At 43.2% G+C, this 26,886-nt stretch overlaps 1 protein-coding gene across 3 annotated transcripts in view; it reads left to right on the top strand.

The window, feature by feature from the left end:
• The window catches only part of ZNF827 (zinc finger protein 827), a 178,952-nt gene that overhangs the window by 66,621 nt on the left and 85,445 nt on the right, over positions 1 to 26,886 (top strand). For all 3 annotated transcript variants that reach the window (XM_033402764.2, XM_004263610.4, XM_049708814.1), the window contains exon 5: positions 4,736 to 4,969. In XM_033402764.2, coding sequence (XP_033258655.1) covers positions 4,736 to 4,969 — 234 coding nt within the window. The remainder of the gene's footprint in view (positions 1 to 4,735; positions 4,970 to 26,886) is intronic.

Raw genomic sequence — 26,886 nt, 5'->3', positions numbered from 1 at the left:
AGAGAAGGGACCTCTTGGTTAGTGGGACTTCCTCACTGAGTTAAGTGGAGTGTCTGGAAGCTTGACGATACATAAACGGAAGTCAAGGTACTTGCTGTGAAAAGTCCTTTACAAACTGAATTCCATATGTGCACAGATCTTCTTGTTAGTGGTAAGAATGAAGTAAAGACCAGGCAGTGAGTCATAAATTACTGCTTTTCTCTTAGCAATTTCCCCAAAGAGAAAACAACTTTAGTTTCACCTTTCCCTGTAGAAAAACAATTTTTTTAAAGATAAAAAAAGATGGCAATTATGCAGTCATATTAATTTTAAAATATAGGGCTTTATGCACTATTCTCAGTGTAAATATTTCTGGTAATTGAAAAAAAGCAGGGTAGCCTTCTTATTGCTATTTTTACATCATCTATTTAGATCCAAATGTTTGGAAACTAAAACTTGGACAAATGAGTGTTTCCCAGATATTTCTTGATATGTCATTAACCATATTTACATTTCCCTAGCACATGACTGGTTTTATGCCATTCTTGACATTGTCAGAATGAAAACCCGGTATGAAGTACCTTGCAAATTTATAAAACAGCAACATACAGCTTGCCTATTATTTTTTAAAAGTGTCTTATTACAGTTCTGTTAAATCTGGGTTGTACCAATAATGCCAAATATCTTTTTTTTTTTTCTTAAGTCTTATGTAGCACATATTCTGACTAATGCTCCCAGAAGCTACTCATATCTTCAGAGAGCATTGGCTTCATGGTTGCCCTCTCCAGCAGTTAGGATTTGCCTCTAGGGCCTCAGTAGTTTCTTATCTCTTTCCTAGGCTCACCTTAGAATTTTTTAAAGTTTCAAAAATAAAAGATGCAAGCCTGAAGCATTTTTAAAAATATATAACCATTCACTTTATATTGTTCCTACCCAAAGAATCAAAATTAAAGACTTAATAGAAAGCACATCATTTTTTTATTATTATTATTTTTTAAAATTTTCTTTATTTTTTTGGCTGCGTTGGGTCTTAGTTGCAGCATGCGGGATCTTTCGTTGCGGCGCACAGGCTTCTCTCTAGTTGCGGTGTGCAGGTTTTCTCTCTCTAGTTATGGTGCATGGGTTCCAGAGAGCGTGCACTCTGTAGTTTGTGGCATGCAGGCTCTCTAGTTGAGGCACACGAGCTCAGTAGTTGTGGTACGTGAGCATAGTTGCCCCGCAGCATGTGGGATCTTGGTTCCTCGACCAGGGATGGAACCTGTGTCCCTGCATTGGAAGGCAAATTCTTTACCACTGGACCGCCACGGAAGTCCCCGACAGCACACCATTTAATTACTCTATCGTGACTAACTTAGGATGCTCTTGGAAAGGGTTTTATGAAGGATTCTGGAAGAAAGGCTTAGGGTGAGAGAAGGTTTAGGAGGTGGACAGCAACGACTCCCTCCCTCTGGAAGTGGTTGAAAGGGGAGAAATGTGCTAGATAAACAGAATCCTCTTGGGAGCTACCTTCTGTAGAGGTCCAAAATACATGCTTGAAGATTGCTCTAGAGACTGTCCTTGTTCCCTTGGGCTCAGATGCTAATGGCACTGTCCCCAGAGGGCTAGATTTTCAGCACTTTCCTTGAGATTTTTCTGGGTTCCTCCTTTAGTAATTCCAGAGTCCAAGTGATCATTCAGAGACACCTCAGTAAGCGCTGTGGTGTAGTAGCAGAGCTTTTAACTTTATCTGGAAGGTCTTATCCCCAATCTCATGATCAGACTTGAGGAAAGCACTTCCGATTGCCTTTGGTGGAATATTTTGGGATTCGTAGCTTTTGTTTACCACAGGTAATAATGGAGTGCCAACAGATGTCACTGATTTGTGACCAACCTATTTTATTTATTCAACAAATATATGTTGAGCTCCTGCTACGTGCCAGGCCCAGTTCTAGGCACTTGAGACACATCAGCGTTAAAACAGAGATTATTGCCTTCATGAAGCCTACCTTTGAGTTGAAGGAATAGACTATAACATAATAAATAAGAAAATTATGTAGTATGGATTAGTCTTTGGGGCTGCCATAGCGAAATACCACAGACTGGGTGGCTTAAACAATAGAAATGTATTTCTCACCGTTCTGGAGGCTGGAGGTCCAAGATCAAGGTGCTGACAGGTTTGGTTTCTCCTGAGGCCTCTCCTTGGCTTGAAGACGGCTTCCTTCTTGCTCTGTCCCCACATGGTCTTTCCTCTGTGTTTGCACATCCTCTGTGTCTCTCTTATTCTCAGGACACCAGTCATATTGGATTAGGGCCACACCCTAATGGCCTCGTTTAACCTAATTTTCTCCCTATCTCCAAATACAGTCCCAGTGAGGGTTAGGGCTTCAACATTTGTATTTGGGGAGGTGGGGCAGACACAGTTCAATCCATAACAAGATGTTGTCTGGTGATAAGTATTTTGGGTAAAAAGGAAAATTACGGCCTTCCCTGGCGGTCCAGTGGTTAAGACTTTGCCTTCCAATGCAGGGGACACAGGTTCGATCCCTGGTCGGGGAACTGAGATCCCACATGTCACAGGGCAACTAAGACGCGCACCACAACTACTGAGCCCACGTGCTCCGGAGTCACGTGCCACACCTAGAGAGCCTATGCTCGGCATCGAAAGACCCCGCATGCCGCAACAAAGACCCGACGCAGCCAAATAAATGAATGAATAAATAAAAAAAAAAAAGGAAAATTAGAATAGGGTAAGAGAGTTTGGGGGACTGCGGGTACTGTGGGGTGGGTGTCGCAGTTTTGATCAGGATGGTCGCGGTCTTCATTGAGAAGGTGGTATTTTAGCAAAGACTTGAAGGTCAAGTTCCATTCAGGTGTTGTTATAACACAGGGACCGGAGATGGAGGAGTGGTGTAGTGGAGCTAGGCAGGGGACACAGGGTGGGCAGCCTGTGCACGTGGGTTCTAGTCTCAGCTCTTCATCTTTCTGGTAGTAAAACGTCCAAGTGTCACCATTAGCCCTCTGGGGTCCAGTTCCCAAATATGCTGGTCTGTGTGAACTTGTGACTCCAGCAGGGACATTCTTAGAAGGGCGTAAGGTATAAAGAAAGGACTTTGTGTCTATATATTGGCTGGAGGTAGATGGTGGGCAGGGGGTTGATAGGTGTACCCTTTGGGGCTTTATTTTCATCCTTTTTGTCGTTGTTGTTGTTAAGCAAGAGTGGGCTTAAGGCTCATTCTTTTTTTATATATATATAAATTTATTTATTTATTTTTATTTGTTTATTTTTGGCTGCACTGGGTCTCTGTTGCTGTGCGCGGGCTTTTCTCTAGTTGCAGCGAGCAGGGGCTACTCTTCATTGCAGTGCGCGGGCTTCTCGTTGTGGTGGCTTCTCTTGTTGTGGAGCATGGGCTCTAGGCATGGGAGCTTCAGTAGTTGCGACGTGAGGGCTCAGTAGTTGTGGCTCATGGGCTCTAGGGCGCAGGCTCAGTAGTTGTGGCGCGCGGGCTTAGTTGCTCCGTGGCATGTGGGATCTTCCCGGACCAGGGCTCGAACCCTTGTCCCCTGCATTGGCAGGTGGATTCTTAACCACTGCGCCACCAGGGAAGCCCAAGGCTCATTCTAAGAAGCTTTTCTAAGAACTCTGTATTAGGATGAGATCTTGTTTCTTAAAATACCAGCACACCTAAATCAACCAACTTAAAGGTCCTACTATGTGGCCCTTTAAAGGGGCAAGATGGCTGTGAAAGTGACAAGTGGGAAAAGCGGCTGCTAGTCTTCCTTCTTGGTTTTTCCCAAGAAAGACCAGGAAGTAGTATGTAGCTCAGTGAGTGAAGGGCTGGTAAGGTGTAGCCAAGCCACAGAAAGAATCTATCCCATAATAGGCCAGTTAGCTCTGCCCTGACCACACACTCCACACCAGCCAACCATGCTAGAAATGGAAAAAGGACATTAGTGGAAAAACTGGTGAAATCTGAATAAAATTTGGATCTTAGATCCTAGTAATGTGAATTTCTTCGTTCTGACACATGCTCCATGTGTTACGTAAGGTGTTCACTTTAGGGACCGCTGAGTAAAGGGTGTCTGGGAACTCTCTGACCCCTCTTTGCAACTTCTCTGCAAATCTAAAATTATTCCAAAATAAAATTTTTTTCTCTTAAACACGCCCATTGTGGACTCGGAGATAACTTGGGCTACAGACAGTGACCAGAAAGACAATGACAGGTGCATGCCCCACTGTTTGTGGGACAGTGGCATCAGCTTATAATAAGGCAAAAGTGTTATATCTCCATTCTGAGCTTTTCTCTTTGGCAAATTCTCCATCCTCACCTGACCACCGCATTCTAGGTTTTTGCTTTGGTTTTTGCCCCTGACTCATGTGTATATTCGATATTTTATGGCAGAATAACTGTCTGAAAGCATTATTCTATAATAGGATTAGGTAGGGAGAGTGCTAATAGGTCAGAGAGGCAGCAGCGTATACAGGAAAGAAGACACTGGAAACCACAGAGAAAATGCCCAAACACTTTGTAGAGGCAGCACTTCCTAAAATATGATAGGTTCCGAAGATTCAGAAGCCCGCACTCTTCTAAGTCCCACGCTCATGGAGTGACTTGTATTTTTGTGCTCAGGGCTCAGCCTATTTTGATTGGGTTGTGGTCCCTCCTGTGTTAGCAAGATATGATCATGCATTACATCCTTCATTAAGTTGGGAGCAGCTAAGAGTGGGACTGGCCTTTCATACAGGTATATGTGTGTAATCCTTTTCTTCTTTTGACAGCTGCAAATCAGAAGGAACCCATGAATCTTAATTTTAAAGTGAAAGAGGAGCCTAAGGAAGAGGAGGCTCTAAGTGCCACGTTGCCTCGGTCCAACTATGTGTTCAGCCCCGAGTCTGAAGTACCAGCCCCGAGCATCTCTGAGGACACACTTAAGCCCCAGGAAGCAAAGGGCAACGTACTAAGGCGGGATATGTCAGTCAAAGCAGCATCTGAACTTCTCATGAAACTATCAGGTACTTGATTTCTTCTAAAATATTCACATTCTGATACCATCACTTGCAAGCCACCTGGGCTGCTTCCTGCATGGGTTATAATTAGCCTGATGGCGGCAATATCACATTATTGCAGTGAATTCAGGAATGATTGGATTACTTGGCTAAAATTCCTGTGTTGTGTGTGAGTTTGTTTGCGGATGTTAGCCGTGTACCTGTCTTATTAAATACACTCCCCCTTTCCTGATTATGCCTGCAAATTGTTGGAAAACAGTGCTGTTTTCTAAGATGCTGTAGGTCATAATTTTAAATGGGTTCTAATGACATTCAAAGCACTTCTGTTAATTGATCGAAATAGCCATTCTTTCCTAATAGAGGACCTTGCACTGTTTGGTGTTTTTGTACTATATTCTTTAAGAACCATTAAAAATATTTTTCTGTACCAATAGAATAGCAATAAGATTTTAGAAATAGAAAAATCTCATAATGGAATGTTACAGTAATTAATCTAAGTTCTTAAGGCAAACAAATAATTTGTATTAGTATCCAAATGTCATTTCAGCCTATCAAATGTTGGCAAAATGGGTTATAATTTGAAATTCATGTATTTTGGATTTTTTCCCACCCAGTCTCCTATCTGCCCCATGCCCTTCAGAACAGATAGAAATTTAGTGTGTTTTAAAATTCAAAGGTATGACTTTAAGAACATGGAAAGAAAAGTTATGTAAATAATAGTACTTACCAAGTCATATCCCATCCTTAGTTCGCTGCTGCTTAAAAATAATTTTTAGAGACTCTACTCAAAATACTAATATGAATCAAAAGCTGTTTTCAGTTCTGTAACTTGGTGTGCTTGGAGGATGAAAGCAAGATATGTATTAGGGAGACTCCTTCCCAGTGTAATTTCATCAGCAATTCTGTGTTTCTGGTCGACCAGTAGGTTGGAAAGTAAGAAATTAATAATTATTTACTTAGGGTTGTTGTATTAGAACAGTTGAAATTCCTGTATTTGCCATTTGGTGGGGTGAAGAATTCTTTCCTTTGACGTTAATTTAAAATACACTGGAACCTCCGGGGGACATGATTTGTTACAGATAAAGCATAATACCGTTGTTACCTTGTCGCCCCATTTTTCTAAACTTCGCAGTGATAACGCAGCTTCTCCTATGTAAATGGGAGTTTTAGCAAGATCGTGCTAATTGCTAAAAGCTGCAAGTTGAAAAAAATGATGTTCGAGCCCACATACTTTGAACCCTCCCCCTGTGTCAAAAGGTCTCGGTGACATACAGTAATCTGTCTGTTGGTTTTCCAGTCAATTCAGAGAGGTTACACAGCTCTCTAATGCTTCTCCCATAACATAGACTTTCACGCTCTTCCAACAGTGACTCCTATCCCCTCCTGGTGGTAAGATTCCAGTGTGCAGTATTTCTCTTTCAGAGTTTACTGTGCAGCCAGCATGGTGAGCAGAGGAAACTAGGGTGGCACCAAAAGATGATGTGCAATAATGAGATTTCAGGAAAGATGTTCTCGAAGGAAAACATTTTATCTTGGTTCTTTTGGATGATGCAGTTTGAGACAATGAAGTATGAAATCATTTCCTAGGTAATAAGAGATTCCCAAAATAGAATATAGCTAAGCAGCCATGCACATTTAATGATATTTGTGGTCAGCAATGGCTCTTCTAAATGCTTATGTTGGGTGTTAGTGAGTACACGTGCTGTGGGGTTCGACGGTAGTTGAATCTGGAATTCCCTGGTCGTCCGGTGGTTAGGACACCACGCTTTCACTGCCGAGGGCACGGGTTCCATCCCTGGTCAGGGAACTAAGAACCTGCAAGGTGTGTGGCGTGACCAAAAATTAGAAAAACAAAACACAAAAACAAAACAAGAAAGGCAATAGTTGAATGGATGACATGGTCGTATTTCCAAAGGGCATCTGCCCTGCTTCATGCTGTGGAAATGAAAACTTGTTTGAAGACCTAGATAATTATTGTTTTGCCCTGAAAAAATTTTCCAGTATTCCGTATGCTTTGACTTAGGTCAAAGAAATATGCATCACAGACCCTACCTTCTAGATGCTTGTGGTCTAGTCAGAAGTCATCCAGGGCAATGGAATTCATTCAATCAGTGCTTTGCCCTTGGAACTTCATACTTCGACAGTCTAGCAGACTGTGGTCACTAAACTGCGAAGAAGTTTCCAAGTCAGCCCTAAAAATAGGAATGTGACTTAAAAAAAAAAACAAATGTCTTTTCATTCTGAAGCCGCAAGGTAAAAGGGGACTCACCCTTTATTAGGTTTAAAGTGGATATTAGGGTCTCTAATCACGGGTGGATCGGTGCTCTTGGAAGAAGGAAGATGTTAGGAAAAAAACACCTATGCTGTCTTTCCTCAAGTTATAATTTTAACAATTTCCATGTTTATGCCCTGAAAGCCATCTGAGGAAAGGACCTGTCAGTGTCTTCAAGCCCCCCTTTCCATGCTATTTCCTGTCTCTGTATAGACAAGAGTAGTCATGAGTTTCTCAAAGCATCTGTGCAGGTAGTCAGGGCTGCTCCCCATCTAATACCCCAAAGCCCTGATGCAGGTATTCCTGTGGGTGGAAGTCCCTGCCTTGCTAATTTTCATTTATGGTCTTCTGTCCTGCTGGGGGAAATCCATATGGTTAGGAAGAGCTAGGTGAGAAAAGTACGTCCCATGTATTCTCACACATTTTTCTTCCTTCTTTCAGTTTTGACCCAAAGAATAGCTACCATGTGGAATAAGAGGATTTTTCATCTCTCTTACTTATTTCCTTGAGATTCAATGCTACGACCTGTCGTAGTTTAGGCCCTTTCAGTCTTTTCCTTGAATTAACAAGAGGAAACTAGTCAACAACTTGGCTGCCTCATTTCCGGTTTTAAATTCATTTATGTTAACTCCTTCACGATGGATGTTGGGCACATGGCCAGGTCAAATATCAGGTGAAACTTTCCTAGGTGGAGAAGCCTCTGTAGGCATATTGTTTTCCGAATTAACATTTATGTTTTATGGGGAAAACACAGATGCGTTAACAACCAGGTGAAATTTTTCATTAACTGTGTGTTTAGGAAAATCTGAGGTTTCTTCCTTCCTATTTCCAGTTGTCAGTTGGGCAGTCAAGTGCTTGACAGCTGGGCCAAGTAAATTGATTACCATAAAGAAAGCAACCCACTCTAAGGAAACCACTGGGTGTCTGGGACTACCTGTTGTTCCTTGACATGAGAAAGCCAAGATAATCAGACTTTTCTGCTAAGTGTATATTTGCCAAAGATAATTCCCAGAAGGCTTGATTTAAGGAGGCCAAGATCCTGCAGTCCAATAGAGAGGCTAGGTAACATCAGACAGACTAAGAGAATCAAGTCAGTCTTAATCTCTGGTTTTGCAACGTCTAGTGACTTTGAAAACTTATAGAACAAATGTGTTATCATAGATATGACGTAATGCTCGAAGTGACCCAAAGTTTTATCTGCTCTGTCTCTGTTGTGCTTTAAAAGAAGTAGCTATATTGTAAATCAACTATACCTCAATAAAGAAAAAAAAGAGAAGTAGCTACGCTCAAAGAAACAAAGAAATGCCCTCTTCTACCTCGGTCGTGCATATATAAAATGTACCACATGTATGGTTGAACCAAGAAGTAGTAGATAAGAATGCCATTTAAAAAGATGAATCCCACAAAAAATAAGGAGCTGGAAAGCTGGAGCTATTCAGAAACATTAATGAAAAATTAAACATTTAAATTGATCGAACATGGTAAATAAAACCTCACATTAGACCTTGATTCAAAACACATCTATGGGTTTTCCTTTTTCTGTGCTCACAGAGGGAAAGTGCATCGATTTATATTCATTGCTGATTTATATTCATTTATTCCCACCTAGTCTTGGAGAGAAATATAAATTATAATTGCCTCTTGTAGAGGAATCCAGGCAGGTCCTGGATTTGAAATACATAGTGATGTAGGGTTCAGGGAATCACCTACGTAAGAAAGGGCTTTAGTGCAGAGATATTTAGAAGCAGGTAACTTGGCTAGGATGAAGTTTTAAGGTGAATTCAATCTCCGAGGTGAACTGAAGCAGAGAGGAAAGGTACCCAGAGAATGACTTTGTTAACAGTTTTAATTAGGGCCCTTTTGGTTGTAAGTAACACATCCTCTCCAGCTAGTTTAGGCAGGAAAGAGGAATTTAATAGAAGGTGCAGGTTTGGGGTTAACTTCTGGAATGAACGCAAAGGTAGGGATGCAGCAGGGTGTCAGGCCTCCACTGAAGCCAGGGACTGGAAGACCGAATGGAGCCCAGGAGGTCCCTGCTCATCCCTGCTTCTCTGCACATACAGATGGACGTTTTCTGATATCCAGCCCACATGGTGGAACATGACAGTTGCCATCGGCTTCTGAGTATATCCCCTGTTCAAAAGAGCAGCTAAACAGAAATGTCTTTTTTTTTTTTTTTAAGATTTTTTTGATGTGGACCATTTTTAAAGTCGTTATTGAATTTGTTACAATACTGCTTCTGTTTTATGTTTTGCTTTTTTGGCCGTGAGAGGTGTGGGATCTTAGCTCCCTGAGCAGGGATCAAACCTGCACCCCCTGCATTGGAAGGCGAAATCTTAACCACTGGACCGCCAAGGAAGTCCCTAAACAGAAATTTCTTAGTCCCAATCCCAAATTCCAGCTGATTGCCTCAGCTCCAATTGTGGCCTACCAGTGGAAACTTCCACTGTATCTACGAATAAGGGCATGTTGAGCAGACGTGGCTGCTGTCATGTAGGATTGCTGGGAGGAGAAGAATCCCCAGAAACACACCTTGGATGGGCAAGAGTGAGGGTAGTGTGAGACCAGGAAGATAAGCAATATGTCTGAACCCCAAAAGTTCGAGGAGCAGATTGTGGTCATTGCTGTTATTTAAATATTGAATGTAAATGTGTTTAGGCCTTTGGGTGATGCTTGCCTTTCCTTTCTGGTGGAGAAGACGGCCCAGCCAGGACTCAGCCTACCCAGCAGCAACTCTGTATGTGCTGAGGCCCTGCTTCTAAGTGTGGTCCCCAGACCAGCAGAATCAGCATGAGTTGGAGAAGATGGGGAAGTGATAGAGATGCAAATTCTTGAGCTGTACTGTGGACCCAGCTGAAACTCTCGAGTTCTTTATGACCCTACAAGTGATTCTGAAAGCTAAGTTTTGAGAAACATTGTGCTGAGGAAATGGTTAATTAGAGAAATAAGTTTGGTCCATCCAAAACAGAGTGCCTTGGGTTGAAACTGACAGAGAAGAAAGCTCTCTTAAATGCACACTTTGCCTTTTAAAAAGAATCATCTGTCTTCAGTGGAGATTCTTTTTCATTTATTAGGAAATAATGGTATCTGGGAACCTTTTTTAGAAGGGCACATGTACCTAATAAATCAAGATAGCGATGGTTGTTAGCCTCAGATAATGCTGCTTTTTTCCCATGTGCTTTGCTGTTAAATTTCAGGATTATTCCTGGGCAACGTGTGCATTCCTCTAGGAGGGACAAGCTTCCCGCCCTCAGCCCCAACAAGAGACTCTGCTATTCTAAAGAATTCCTTGAGATAAAGTAGAGATTTTAGCTAAATAAGTTCTCAGGGCACAAACTATTCACTGTTCTATTTGATACTTCTCCCTTGGAAAATCGTAGTCTATCAAACTTTATAAGCTATGACTTCAGTAATTATCTGCAAGGATGGAAAATAGGTGTCTTCAGTTTATATTCATGTCATCTCCCGTTTCCCTGCTTCAGACTTACGGGTTATTTAATTGGACGGTGGAAGGAACATGGGAGGCCTCGTTTTACCTAGTTCCTGTGATTCTGCTTGCTTACGGTGGAAAGTAGAGCACACTCCTAAAGTGAACAGGTGGACACGTCAGCCAACTATAAAAGAGTTAAAGAGTAATTTAGAAGCATCAGTTAAAAAAGTATTTTATTTAATTAATATTGTCTATTTATCCCATTGTCAAATAGGTGGTGCTGAGGAATTTGAAAGCATGAAAATGTCAAAATGGCCTAGTCTAATCAGTCTGCAATTGAAAAATGCTTTTTTTCACTTCAGCTTTTTTTGAGCACCTGGAGAAACCTACTGAACCCTGTACTCTAATTTTCTAATGATGTATATATATATATATATATATACATATCTCAGATAGTTATGTTTCAGAGGGGACTTCTAGACTGCTTTTTTAAATACCATCCCACTTTCTCAACATCCTTATTGAGATATAATTCACATACCATAAAATTTACCTATTTAAAGTGTGCAGTTCAGTGGTTTTTAGTATATTGACAGAGTTGTGCAAACATCACCACATCTAATTACAGAACATTTCATCCCCCGCAAAAAGAAACTTTATACCCATTAGCACTCACTCTTTACCTCCCATCTACACCAAATACTCTCCCAGCTCCTAATCTACTGCCTCTCAATAGATTTTCGTATTGTAGACATTCCATATGAATGTAATTACCCAAGAAGTCTCTTCTTCCACTTAGCATAATGTTTTCAAAGCTCATCTATGTTGTAACATGCATCAGTTCTTTATTCCTTTTTAAGGCTGAATAATATTCCATCGGATATTATTGGAAGGGATATACCAATAATGCAATACTAATTTTATACATGGTATAAAATGAATATACCACATGTTGTTTATCCATTCATCCATTGTTGAACATTCGGGTTGTTGCCCAACTTTTGCTGATAAGGACATTTGAAGTTTTTGTGTAGACATATGTTTTGTTTCTCTTGGGTATATACCTCAAAGTGGAATTCCTGGGTCAAATGGTAACTCTACGTTTAACATTTTGAGGAACTGCCAAGCTGTTTCGCAAAGCAGCTGCACCATTTTATATCCCCACAGCAATGGACGGGAGTTTGAATTCTTCCACATCCTTGCCAAAAGTTGTTATTGTCTGTCTTTTTTATTATAGCCATCATGCTGGGTGTGAGCTAGTATCTCATTGTGATTTTGATTTGCATTTCCCTGATGACTAATGACGGTGAGCATACTTTCATGTGCTTATTGGCCATTTGTATATATTTCCTGGAGAGATGTTTACTCAAGTTCTTTTCCAACTTTTTAATTGAGTTATTTGTCTTTTTACTCTTGAGTTGTAAAAGTTCCTTATATATTCCGGATGTAAGTCTCTCATCGGATGTACGATTTGCAAATATTATACTTTCGCTCATTCTGCTGGTTGTCTTTTCACTTTCTTGATGGTATTTGCAGCTCAAAAGGTTTTAATTTATCTCTCTCTCCTTTTGTTGCTTGTTGCTTGTGATAATTAAGGAATTATCGCATTTCCATAATTCCAAAAATTGGGTAAAAAATGAAGACTTGTTTAATATTAACATGAAAACCTGTCTTTATGTATATTAGCACCATATTTAGTTTTCAGATATAAAGCCTATGAAAGCTAACTTGACCTCCCTGATTTCTGTTTTTGCTATAGCATTCTGTACTTCAGCTGATGGCAAAGGATATCCATATGTCCACTTTTTAAATGACTTTTAATGAATATAACCAACAGTGGTCTTACAACTAATGAGGAGATCACTTTGTCATTGCCATATATATCCTAACCTACTCTCAGGATATACGTGTGTGTGTGTGTGCGCACACACACACACACACACACACACACACACACACAGCAACCCATAACTGGGGGAGTTAAATCATAAATAAGCAATTAGGCTCTTTTTTTTAGCGCTTGAAAACTCAGTGAGAATTGCAGATGTTTGGAGTGCAGAAACTCTTACATAAACGGAATAGATCACTTTAATAAGATAAAAATGTAACCTGTGTATATATCCAGAGAATTCCTTTCTTGAAGGTCTAGATTTTGTTAAGCTCAGAGGGTATACCTTGGTGTTATTTATCTGGTTGTTTAGACAGGACAGAGTGGGAAATAGCTGTATGCAGCTCTGGAAGGGCCATTCTCTTCCCAGCAAGAAGAGGGGACTTGCTTCTAACAGAAGCTCCCACCATAACTGGTGTTACCTTCACTCCTTGACTAGTAAGCCCCCTTCTACTTATTTTGGGATTCCACACACAGCTTCCGAATCCCCGAGCCCATATACCTGAGCGGTGGCTTCTGCTTCCCACACCTCCCGGGGAGCTCTCTGGGCTCACACCCCAGGCCAGCGCCTCTGCGCCTCCTTTTCCCCTTAGAGCCCTCACCCTTTGGCCACCCTTTTGCTTTCTTGACCTGGCTTCCTTCACCTCCCACAATGAGGCCTGGGCCTCAGAAAGGCCGGACTCAAAAGGGCTCTTGTTTTACTATCATCTCCCCGGTGCAGAGCACATAGGTTAATATAGCTACAAAAATTTGTATTGGCCTGTGTTTCAGAAACCAGGCAAAAGCTCAGAAAGGAATTTCATAGGCTCCAGCTTCATTACAGATGCCGTTTCTGTTTGGCTGGACTGGGGCATGGAAGGCTGTAAGGCAAGGGGTGCAAGGTGGGGTTGGGCGTGGTGAAGGGGTTCCAGGTCCTTTACAATACTGAGCAAAATAACTGAGAATGGCACCTAGGAGATGTGATCGCAGTTGGCCTAGCGTGCCCGTCTCCTGTATTCCTGTGTCATTTTCTGATAGAAATAAAAAAAACATTTCTACAGACATGACACAAACAGTAGCACAGAGAGGCCATTAGTAAGTACTATTTGATGGTGACAACTCTTAACAAGAAGCTTTATTTTCTGAGGGAGCCGATTGCAGTGTGAATGCAAATATTTGTGTAACCAGTCAAACATTCTGTTCCATTTTTCTCTCAGAGGACAAATTTCCCTGCCAGGTAGAAGCTGTGCATCTTGTCACTGCATTAGAATCTCTTACACCACTCTTTGCTTTTTATGGCTCCTACCCTACCCTCAGACTCTTTGGCTATATATTACCACAGTTACGGTCTTGTGAGGGAGAGCACGGTCATTATTTTCCTCAGTGAGAGATCTAAAACATTCTCATTCCACGATGGTTTTTCTTCTCATTGCCATATTAACCTTTAACTTATCCATGTCAAAGAAGGGGAACATTTGCATGTATAATTAAACCCCATGGTTTCTGTGCCCATCTGGCTACAGGCTGGTATCACAGCCCTACCTCTGGAGAAGGGAATCCTCTGTCTGCTGCTGAGTGGCCACATCCCACCTGGAGCCCAACTGGGTGATGGTACTCGGGCTCATCAGCCACATTGAGCACCGGAAGATACACACAGGGTGAGACTGATGGAACCCATTTCCATTGGGCCGGGGAGTGTCTATATTAGCCCAAGAATGGAAAACTTTCCTGAAGAGAACTATTTCTCCCTTTTGACTTCTGTTACTCTGATAGGAAGATGGAGGCTTGAAGAGTGGTATTTTCTCATTATCAAAGTGTGAGGACCTATGACATTCTTGGTCTTCTTCCTAATAAGTCTTCTATTTACTCCACCCATGTATCCATTTCCCCATCTTGAGGCCATCTTGAGTTCGTGCTGTGAGTTGATTTACTTCCTGTTTTCTAAATATGGGATTGCAGTTGGATTCGAGCACATTTCCTGGTTTCTCATGGCTTCCACATGCTTGTATCACTTATCTCCACAGCTGGAGACGTGGGGGGCAATGTTAGAATATTCGTGTGACCCACCATCTCTTATCTTATGTCCAGAATCAAGTGGTGAGGATCACTCTTTAAAGAATACATCACGAATGTGTTTCCTTATGTCCTCTGACTGCCAACCTTAGCCCCGTAAACCCAGCTACACGCACACACACACATACACACACACACACACACTTGCTTGTCTCCTGTCGCTACCAAAACTCTTCCTACTGTTTTGGAGTCGGAGCAATCAGGGGGACAGCCTTTCTGGAGGCTTCCTGTGGTCCACGTCCACGTTGCCAAATGTATATTTAATCGCCCTCTGGTCGAGAGGGAGAGAGACCCTTAGCAGAGCTGAAGGATTAATGGGACTAAAGGTGAAATGGCAGTGATTTGTGGGACTTACCTTGGAAGCAGAATCATTGTGCCTCACTCCACCTTTAAATAGTGGCAGAAATCTTCACTTGGGATTCATCAGTGCTTACAGCCATCAGTGCTTACAGCCAACCTACTGTGTGTTATGTAGATAATTTTCTTCTGCACTTATTTTTTCTTTTTGTGGTACGCGGGCCTCTCACTGTTGTGGTCTCTCCCGTTGCGGAGCACAGGCTCCGGACGCGCAGGCTCAGCGGCCATGGTTCACGGGCCCAGCCGCTCCGCGGCACGTGGGATCTTCCCGGACCGGGGCATGAACCCGTGTCCCCTGCATTGGCAGGCGGACTCTCAACCACTGCACCACCAGGGAAGCCCTATTCTTTTTTCGATTCTTTTCCATTATAGATTATTGCAAGATATTGAGTAAAGTTCCCTCTGCTATACAGTAAGTCCTTGCTGGTTATCTATTTTATACATTGTAGTGTGTATGTTTATTCCACCCTAATACTGTATAACATAGTTTCACCTACAAAACGTTGTTCATGTTAGACAGATTTTCCTACGTGACTCCTCAGCTTTCTTGGAGATGCCCAGGGCTGAAGTCCTCAGCCCATGTGTAACAGGGAGAGATCAAGCATGAGGGCCTACTTCTCACTTAGGGGTCCCGCCTTCTTGTCCCCATGCTCCTGGTTCACTGTTTGTCACTCTTCACCACCTGCACTAGAGACGACACAGGAACAGAGAGAGGAAGGGACATTGAGATGAGTCACTTACGTTACTTGCAAGTAGCTTTGATTTTTCAAACATTTGGAAAAGAAGGTTGAAACCCAGCTAAAATGCATTCGGAGACTATCCGTGTACTCCATGTCTCCAAGAAGTATGAGGAATTAGAGCCCAGAGGGAACGTTTCCCACCGTCACATGGTCTGGTCCCCACTCCAAGGTTTCCCACAGGCATGGTACCAAGGATGTTGCCCCACCGTAAGCAGAGGCTCATGTATCATTGGCCATGAGGGCTTTGATTTTTGGCAAAAGTTTGTAAAGGGGGTTAAATGAACTCTGTACCTTAGCTCTTCTCTACTTCTCATCATAGCTTTCCTTTTCTTCTTTATGGTCTTTCTTTTTGTTGTTGTTGTTTTCGTTCATGTACTCATTCATTCAGCACTATTTATTGAGCCCCTACTATTTTCTAAGCCCCATTTGGGGCACTAGGGACACCAAGGTGAACTAGACAGTGTCCTCTCCTGCGTGAGCCTGCGTTCTCTTCCCACCCCATCCACGGCTGCCCGTGCTTACTCTGGGTCGTGCCTGGGTCCCAGTCTCTGTTATTATGCAGTGTTCTGCTCTCTGCACCATCTTACCAGCCCTTCCCTGCCTGCTGGAAACACTGACCGATGGAAGAAAAGCAGTCAGGGCTTCTCAACAGAGATATCCTTGGGACACGATTCAGTAATATTTAGCACCACCTAAGAAAAGCATTTTAAACTTGTCTGCATATACTAAAGCCCTTTTACCATCTGTTAGTGGAAAATATTTAAAAGTCTGGTAAAACTCTCAGTTATTGAAATAAAACTCTTCATTTGCTCCTTCCTTTCCTTGGGCATTAAAGACTCCCTCTTCCTCCCTGAGTATCAAGCAATGGCCAACCCATCACCGGACAGAGATGGATCCTGCTTTTTGGTCATTTTTTTATGTCAGCAGGAATTCTGCTGAATCTTTCAGAAGTTCTGTTTAAAATCTACATGCACACACACCCCCCACCCTTCCTGCATTCAAGTTCATAGAAAGATATATAAAGGCCTATTAATCACAACAGATGAGGTGGACAGGACTTAGATTTATTAAATGGCAAAGGATAATGATGTTAAATCGCTTTAGGCTTAGATCAGATACTTTAATTGACCCTTTTTCTTTCTTTTTTTCTTTTTTTAATGTGAGACAAGAAGAGTATATTCTGGACGTTAGATGAAAAATAGGTTAATTTTTTAAAAATGAGATCATTTGGAACGTTACCAAATGGCAGACCTACAGTTTAAATGCACATCTTTAGCTAATTCCTCGTGAAATCATCAAATGAAAAGAAAACAAGACGATTGGGAGAGGTTTTACTTTAACACCGGGACACTCAGAGTTCAACAGATAATGACTGGACCCCTCCACGTCGTCTGCTGGTTGGAGAAGCTGATCTCCCGGAGCCCCCAGTGACTCAAGGATTTTAATTCTTGTCCTTGGGACAAAAGTGAAATTGAAGGCAGCATTTGTTATGTGTGATGGACGTATTCTGACTTGTGATCACCTTCCCCATGGCCGGTCTGAGGGACCTTCCTTTACGTCAGGGAGCCCCCTGTGTAGTTTAACCCTGGGCAGTGTCATACCCTGAATCAATTCCAGAACTTGTGCTGCAGCTCTGGGTCCCATTTTATGGCCAGTCTGAAAACACTGGCAAACGCCCAGCTGAGTTATCTCAGACGAGGACCTCTTACGTTGCTTGCTGATGTCAGGGAGGTGAAGACTAATTGAAGAATGCTCAGAAGAATAAACTTCAAGTGCTTTGCTCTGATGGAAAATGATATGTTTCTTGGATCCCTGAAAGTGAACTTCCAGGTCTCACTCACTCTTTATGATCTTTAAAGTTTGAGTTCTGTTGTTTTTTTGTTTGTTTGTTTTAGGGCAGATTTTTCCTTGCAGACACAGAACAGCTAATAAAATGGAACACTGGGTGTTCCTTAGTTTGTCTTTCTGGGTTGACCTCCTGCTTACCCCTGTCCACTTAATTGTGAATTCTAGTGTGCACAGCTCACTCTTCAGACATTTGTTAATTCTCCTTCCTAAGTTGCCAGGTAGTGTACTGATAAAGAGGGGAAATGCAAGTTCTCTTATGGTTTTGCTGATCCAATTCAAAGGGCCAATTCTGATAAAATGTCTTTGAAATTGTTATAGGAATAAAAAATGTGGGGTGTGTGCGTGTGTGTGTGTGTGTGTGTGAGAGAGAGAGAGAAAGAGAAAGAGAAGAAGGAAGAAGCATACAAAAAACCTAGACCCATCGTTTCATCATTTTAAACAAGATTCTCCTAATGTTTAGATTACTGTGCAGATTGGTTTCACCACCTGGGAAAGATGGTCTGATTTAATTAATCAATTAATTATCTAATGAATTATTTAAGTTTGTGTAGAGCTTTGCGTGTTTTCCTCATAGATACTGGCTTGGTCTCATGATTTGCTCAGTTCCTTCTGTGCAGTTCTGGGTGAAATGTGTGTGTGTGCGTGTGCGTGTGTGTGTGTGTGTGTGTGTGTGTGTGTGTGTGTAGTGGAGGTCATTGTAAGGTTCTTCTGTTGAAAAATACTGTTTTTTCCTTTTTTTTTTTAATTGAGGGGGAAAAATTCAATTCCCTACCTCACACCATTTAGCAGCTGTGCCCTCAGCTGTGCCTGTTACCCTCAAGTCCGGAGACCATGCATTTTATTCATTCCGGAGAATGTCTCCCATTGTGCTGTTCCAAGAAGAGGCAGTGGAATGCTGTTCTTGAAAGTTCTTGTGTATTAGGAAAACTAGAGAAAAACTGCTGCACCACTGTTTTCTTTTGTGGAGAGCGTTTCTTCTCTTTTTCCCCAGGAACAGATGACCGATGTGTCCAATAGGGACAGTAGGAGCCTGTGTTGCCTCTCCTGGAATGTGGCAGCTGCCGTGGATAAGCCCCAGGCATGGGTTTCCTTCCTTCCTTTTACCTCCCCAAGGACCACTGCAGAGACAAATGAAGTTTATTTTTTTTAATTGAAGTATAGTTGATTTACAATGTGTTAATTACTGTTGTACAGCAAAGTGATTCAGTTATACATACATATACATTCTTTTTTCTATATTCTTTTCCATTATGGTTTATCACAGGATAATGAATATAGTTCCCTGTGGTGTACAGTAGGACTTTGCTGTTTATCCATCTATATATAATAGTTTGCATCTGCTCACCCCAGCCTCCTTCTCCATTCCTCAGCCCCCTCCCCCGGCAACCACAAGTCTGTTCTCTATGCCCGTTATTCTGTTTCTGTTCATTTGTGGACAGATAGGTTCATCTGTGTCTTTAGATCTCACATATAAGTGATATCATATGGTGTTTGTCTTTCTCTTTCTGACTTACTTCACATAGTATGATGATCTCTAGTTGTATCCATGTTGCTGCAAATGGCATTAATTCATTCTCTTTTATGGCTGAGTAGTATTCCATTGTATATATGTACCACATCTCCTTTATCCATTCAGACAAATGAAGTTTAATATATAACTTCCCATGCAGAAGCATGTACCAATCTAGTCCTCTAAAGAACTCCAGACCTGTCTCAATGTGCATGTCCTTCTGTTCCATGTGATGGCTCCTGAAGAGAGACAGCGTAGAAGAGAGAGGGAAGGAAGAATCACACTCAGCATCTATGCATCAGGTTCCTAATTTTCATAACAAGAACGGAACTGTGTTTATGTGCCTTGCACTGGGGACGCAGCCCCAGTTATAGGGTGAGGGCGTGGCTGCCCAGAGGCTGTTTCACTCCCACCTTGCTGCTCTCTGAGAATGCAAAGCATGATGGAGAGCATGAGACTTCTGGGAAATAACATTTCCATTTCTGCTCGAGCAGGGCTGGGGCTCGGTCTTTTCCCTGTGCCACCCAGGAAACCCAGCCCAACTCTTCATGCGCTCTTTGTCCGAAGGGTATTTATTTTTTTTATTTAATTTTTATTTCCTATTGGAGTCTAGTTGATTTACAATGTTCTGTTGGTTTCATGTGTACAGCAAAGTGATTCGGCTATACCTATGCATATATCCATTGTTTTTCAGATTCTTTTCCCATATAGGTTATTACAGAGTATGGAGCAGCTGTTTTTAGCAAGGACAAAGTTAAGTAAGAGAAAGCAAAGGGAGACAGCAGCTCGCCTTCATCAGATTCCAGCGGTGAGCCAAGCACTGCCATGGCTGGTGTTACCATGCAGTCTCTTTTCTTGTTCCTGGTCATCTGTTTCCCTTTACTTGGTCTTTTGACCTGCATTGTCATTCACAAAGTGTTAAGTAATGAACCCGACACCTCCAGGAATCTTTTTTTTTTTTTACCTGGACCATGTGTTTGTGCCCAACCCAGAACTTTGTATCTTTCAGGATGGCAAGTTGGAGATAAAAGATTTTTAATTTATCTGATTGACAGGGGTATCACTCTAGAAAGTGAATTGTTTCCAGATGGCATTGTTGGCATTGCTTCTAGAGGCTCTTTTAAGCTTCTTGTTATTCAGAAACACCAGCTCAGGATCATGATGGCAGTTCAGAGAGAGAATGGCCAATGTTTGTTTTTTATTTCAGTGCCACTGCCAATGCTGCATCCTTTCATATTTTGTTTCAAGTTCATAGCATACGTGAGTGTCTGCAGCAGACAGAGTGTCTCCGGCAGTCAGGGAAGGGAGAGGAGCATTGCACACCTACTGTGTGTTCTGACTCAGGTGATGCATGTGACAAACAGCTATTAATCGCATCAGATGTGCAAAGTCTGGGGATGAAAGATGAATCACAACCAGGCTGTCACTGAGCATTCAGTCCACAGGGGAAATGAAATCTGTAGACAATAACCGCAGCGCAGTACAATGTTGGCAAGATCTGAGCAATCTAGAGGTAGGACTGAGGGGGGAAAGGTGTCATCTGATGAAAATAAAGGAAGGCTGCTCAGAGAGGAGACGTCTAAGTTATTTTGAAATCTATATAGGGAATTATCCGGGTATTTAAGAGAGAATAAGATGAGGAATGGCCGGGCGTATTCGGGCAGCTGGCGTAGTTCAGTATTGCAGGGAGAGTGGGGCTGGGCTTTTACATAGGGCAGGAACTAAGGAATCACTGTAGGGGTGCAGGAGCCCAGGGGCAGGAGTGGGTTGTGCCTCTGCCCTCACCCCCCTTCTCTCTGGCTTTCTATGCACACAGCTGCTGTGCTGGACCACTCCCTCTCCGCTTCTTCTCGCTTCTTTTTAATTAAAAAAAATTTGTTTTTCTTTTTGGGCTGCGTTGGGTCTTCGTTGCTGTGCGCGGGCTTTCTCTAGTTGCGGCGAGCGGGGGCTACTCTTCGTTGCAGTGCGCAGACTTCTCATTGCGGTGGCTTCTCTTGTTGCGGAGCATGGGCTATAAGTGCGTGGGCTCAGTAGTTGCGGCACACGGGCTCTAGAGCACAGCCTCAGTAGTTGTGGCACACGGGCTCAGTAGTTGTGGCACACGGACCCTAGAGCACAGGCTCAGTAGTTGTGGTGCACAGGCTTAGTTGCTCTGTGGCATGTGGGATCTTCCCGGACCAGGGCTCGAACCCGTGTCCCCTGCATTGGCAGGCGGATTCTTAACCACTGCGCCACCAGGGAAGTCCCTGTCCTTGCTTCTTTTCTTCTTCCTCCTCTGTAGGAGTAAATGGTAACATTTCCTCCCCATCCACCGCTCTCTACTCAACCTCCCTTGCTGATCTCACCCAGTCCCTTGGATTCAGATGACTTCCAATCTGTCTGTCACTAGTGATTCTTATCTTACTGCCTCTAAGCCATCATGACCTCTACTTCCTGCAGGAATTACAGATACTTAGCCAAAATAGATATGAAAATCTTCCTTCATGTTTCTCCCCGACCGAACTTTTCTGTTTTTCTACTCTTATTGATAGCATTTTCCAAATCTCAGAGGCTTAAAAGTCAGAGAATTGTTATTTTCCTTTAATATCACCTCTCCCTTGTCCAGACCATACGCAAGGTTTCTTCACAATTACTCTCACATTGGTCTCTTCATTCTTGATTCAGACTCTTATTCGGTCCACCACCAGTGCCTCTGCATTCAACCTCTGGAATATCTTGTGAGTCTTTTCTACCCTCATGACCTTTAGTTCAGGCTCTCAGCATCTCGTTGCTTGGATTACTACAAGTCCCCATCAACAGCCCCGTTTCCGTTTCCTCCAGTCCCTTCATCCCGTACAAGTGCCCCTGCCAGATTGTCCTTCTGAAATGTAATCTGATCATGCTGCTTCTCCAAGCAAACCCCCCCAAAGGCTGGGTCCCCGCCGGCTCCCCATTCAGGACAGGCTTCTGGACCCAGCATCTTAGTTTCCATATTCTGCCCTTACCTACCTCTCCAGTGTAATTTCTCTGGAATATAATCTGACGCTCTTTGTTAAACAGTATGTTAAATGGAAGATCTGGCTTCGGCACCAAGGTTACCACATGAAGAATATTTTTAAAAATACAAAAACTCCTGGCCTAGAGTCAGAAAGTAGAATGGTGGTTGCCAGAGGCTGAGAGAGGGGGGAAATGGGGAGTTAGTGTTTAATGGGTAAAGTTTCAGTTGGGGAAGGTGAAAAATTCTGGAGAAGGTTGCACAACAATGTGAATTACTTAATGCCACTGAACAGTGTGCTGAAAAATGGTTAAAAAGATACATCTTATGTTATATAGATTTGAACACACACACACACACACACACACACCTCTTGGACCTCGTGGTCAAATGGAGAGAGTATAAAAGTGAGAGGTTATTGAAGATTGGGCAAGGGGATTTTTGGAGAGAACTGGTCTGTGATTCCCCCACTGCAGGGTACTGGGGATGGAGGAAAGGGTACCAGTCTCTCATCGCAAATCTAGAGAGCATGGCTTGAGGGACATCATCCGGGAAGTTTGTCCCATGTTTTCCTCAGTTGGGAGCCTGGTGGCCTGGTGCCTGATGTCAGCCTGGGGAATCGAGAGGGCAAATTGCCTTGGTGTCTGAGTGGAAGAGAGAGGCTGCTGGGCTGCATGGGACCTGAACTCACCCTTTTTGTGTGATCAAATAAGGAGGCCCCAGTGTGGACCAGATTCCCACAGGTGGGCCAACAGGGGTGTTGTCTTAAATGCTGTCTTGGGGTGCTGCATAGAGAGTTGAGGGTACCCTTGCCTGCCTTGAGATGGAGGCCCACAGGTGGATCCCCACAGGTGGTGTAGGAAATCAGTGAGCCCAGGCTAGAGGCCGGTCAGCCAGGTAAAGGAGGCGCAGGGAGAGATCACCGCCAGGTTAAAGGTCTCCGAAGACCCGATGGGAGAATCCCATGAGAGAAATGTCTGCTTGCCTCCAGCGGCTAAAACCATTCTAGATCAGGTCAGCGAGGGAAGAGCTTTGCCTCCCCTCCCCTCTCCTGCTTCTCCAGTTGTAGGTTCAGGAAGGGCAGCTAGAGTGCTGGGGAAGGTGTGAGAAAACAAGGAGAGGCTGCAGAACCCACTGTTTCCCCCCAGTCACAGGCGACCTGTGGGCCCTTCCAGGGAAGAGCTGGGATCACCTTCGCGGAAAGGCTGAACTGTGGCTTAACCTGTGGGGTTGGGCCTTCCGGATTCCGAATCAAGACCGTTCCTTTGCTGTTTAAAGGGCTGTAAGGCTTTGTATTACCTAAGAATTATCGGGTTATGGGCCTGACTGAGATTTCACCCAGGACCAGGCGAGGAACATTTTCCTACCAGGCAGGTTTAAAGAGACAACGGCAGACAAAGCTAGAGTTGCTTTTCCGTTGACACCTCACGAGTCCCGCTCACCCACGGAGCCAGCGCCACCTCTCAACGTTGGCGCTCCAGCCGAACGGACAGTGTGGTATCTATTCCCTGGACGCCCCCGGTCGAGTACAATTCCACCTTTGTGCTTTGGTCCGTGGTCTTCCTCGACCCCTCTTCCCACACTGTGTTTTAATTTCACTTCTTGTGTGAGAGGGCTGTTGATACTTGTCTTGATCATACATTCATTTGGATTTAAACTGCTTGAGGGCAAGAACCTTGTCTTACTTGTCTCTGAATCCCATGAATCATCTATCATAGTTCTGAGTACATAGTAGACATTGATAAAAGATTACACCTAGGGGCAGGACAGGAATAAAGACGCAGACGTAGAGAACGGACTTGAGGACACGGGGAGGGCGAAGGGTAAGCTGGGACGAAGTGAGAGAGTGGCACTGACATATATACACTACCAAATGTAAAATAGATAGCTTGTGGGAAGCAGCCACATAGCACAGGGAGATCAGCTCGGTGCTCTGTGACCACCTAGAGGGGTGGGATAGGGAGGGTGGGAGGGAGACGCAAGAGGCAGTGGGTATGGGGATATATGGATACATATAGCTGATTCACTTTGTTATGCAGCAGAAACTAACACACCATTGTAAAGCAATTATACTCCAGTAAAAATGTTAAAAAAAAAAAAAGAAAAAAGATTACAGAATGGCCAAGTGACTGATGAATGAAATAATCCAGTTTGATAGCTAATATATATTGTGTTTATGAAGGCAGGAAAGAAAACAGTATTATGGCATTCCTGTTGCTTTCTTCCCCTTCTGTTGCCAAGCAGAGTTTGAATAGGGCTTGTTGGAGCCACGAACCAACTCTTCCAATGCTACCAGACATGCACACTGTTCTGTACACTTCTAAAGAGGAAAGAGCATCTTTTTATGGGTGTATGTGTTTTCCATTTTAAAAAAAAATTAGGTGAATGACAAGATATCCATATTCATCACAGAAAAATTACAGAAGACAAATAAGCGTTGAAGTAAACAGTCACCTACACCCCCTCCCAGGCATCAGGCACTGTTAACACTCTCTCATCTCTTCCCACATGCCAGGTTCTCTCTTGAAGTAGCAGTAGAGCCCACTGGAGTTGAATTCCTATTTGTGGCCTGGGAGTCAAAGCTAAGAGTGAGTGGAGTGAGGTATTCAACCATTGCTATGTTAGGACGCCCCAGGCAACAGGGAGTGAGCTGGCCTGGGGACCAAGTGGGGTCTGTAGCAGAAACTCTGTTCCCAAGTCAGCTGCCTCCCGCATCCTCGGCCAACTGGCCTGAGATGGTGATCAACCAAGTTGGAACTTAGGAGGAGCTGCCTCTTTCTGCTTTGCCTTGGGTCCTGATTAATTGGGGGCGGGAAGAGGAGAAGGGGTGAAAACAAGAGTGTGGCAAAAACTTTACAGCTGTGGTTTTGCCCTCCAGAGGACATTGGCGATGTCTGGAGTTACTTGTAGTTGTCACAGCTAGGGGGCTGGCACTCCTCGTTTGTAGAGAGTAGAGACCAGAGATGTGCTAAACACCCTACAGTGCACAGCACAACCTCCCACAGCAAAGAAGTATCTGGCTTCAAATGTCCATAGGGCTGAGGTTGAGAAACTTGCTTTTTTAAAAAAGGCAAGAAAACACTTGGCAATGACGCTATTGCATACAAGAGCAAGGACTATAAAAATATTTATTGAATCATGTCTCACTTGCCCATTGAGATGTCAGTTTGAAAAGTCTTCTCGGTGAGTCTGGAGTCTGTCGGGTAGATTACAAATGCTAAAGGGTTTGGGGGGTTTTTTAAGCATCTTTATTGGAGTATAATTGCTTTACAATGGTGTGTTAGTTTCTGCTGTCTAACAAAGTGAATCGGCTATACATATACATATATCCCCATATCCCCTCCCTCTTGCATCTCCCTCCCACCCTCCCTATCCCACCCCTCTAGGTGGACACAAAGCACCGAGCTGATCTCCCTGTGCTATGCGGCTGCTTCCCACTAGCTATCTATTTTACATTTTGTAGTATATATATGTCCATGCCACTCTCTCACTTCGTCCCAGCTTACCCTTCCCCCTCCCCATATCCTTAAGTCCATTCTCTACGTCTGCGTCTTTATTCCTGTCCTGCCCCTAGGTTCTTCAGAACTTTTTTTTTTTTAGATTCCATATATATGTGTTAGCATGTGGTATTTGTTTTTCTCTTTCTGACTTACTTCACTCAGTGATCAGTGTTTTGTGCATAGTTGAAAAGTCAAGAGTTGTCATAGGAAGAGCAGAAAGCACTTCATGGAAAGTCATATTTGAAATTATCCCAAGTAGCTTTTAAAAACAGATTTCATTAAATCCGGTGGCACAAATAGCCAGGTGGGTTTTTTGGTTTTTGGGGTTTTTTAATTAATTTATTAATGTGTTTATTTTTGGCTGCATTGGGTCTTCGTTGCTGCACGCGGGCTTTCTCTAGTTGCGGAGAGCGGGGGCTACTCTTCCTTGCGGTGTGCGGGTTTCTCATTGCGGTGGCTTGTCTCATTGTGGAGCACAGGCTGTAGACGTGCAGGCTTAAGTAGTTGTGGCATGTGGGCTCAGTAGTTGTGGCTCGCGGGCTCTAGAGCACAGGCTCAGTAGTTGTGGCGCATGGCTTAGTTGCTCCGCGGCATGTGGGATCTTCCCAGACCAGCGCTCGAACCCGTGTTCCCTGCATTGGTAGGCAGATTCTTAACCCCTGTGCCACCAGGGAGCCAGGTGGTGTTTAATCCAGGGGCAAAGCTGGGGGAAAGGGGGTTTGGGGGATATAAATAATGGAGCTTCTTTCTAGCTTTGCTCTTTTTATGTTGTTGAGATTTTAATTTTTTTAACAAAATGAATCTCTTTCTAGTATCCCTTTGTGTTTGTCTTCAGGCCTTGGAATGACTTGCAAGGTTCAGAGACATCATTATGTACCTGTGACACTGACCCCACTGTTTATTTTCCAAATCCTAAGTAGGTTGAGGGTACACAAACAGGGCACTGTGTGGGGTGACTGCACCTATGGGTGATCTAAGGGAAGGTCAGGATGGCTGTCAGGTCCCCAAATCCCTACGTGGACAGGGGGTGTCGTCAGTACTCAGGAAAGAATCAGGGACTAGAAATAAAGGCAGAGAAGCCAGGCATGTAACTTGGAAAGCTTTATATTCTTCTTCTTTTTTTTTTTTTTTTTTAGCATGATTGAATCAATGGACTTGGCTTTTCTGAGCTTCACAGACATGCAGAGAAAAAAGAAAAAAACAGCTTGGCAGGAATACAGGGAGGGGAAAAGGATTTAAATTAAATATAACAGTTGCCTGAAGTTTAGTTGCTGACAAAAAACAAGTCGTTTTCTCTGAGAAGCATGTGTAATATGTCAGGAAGAAAAAAAGCACAATTAGCACACTTCTTA

The sequence above is a fragment of the Orcinus orca genome, chromosome 4, assembly GCF_937001465.1.
Source record: "Orcinus orca chromosome 4, mOrcOrc1.1, whole genome shotgun sequence".
Taxonomy (NCBI): domain Eukaryota; kingdom Metazoa; phylum Chordata; class Mammalia; order Artiodactyla; family Delphinidae; genus Orcinus; species Orcinus orca.
Note: the sequence above shows the minus strand (reverse complement) of the source record. Positions and strands in the feature narration are given on the sequence as shown.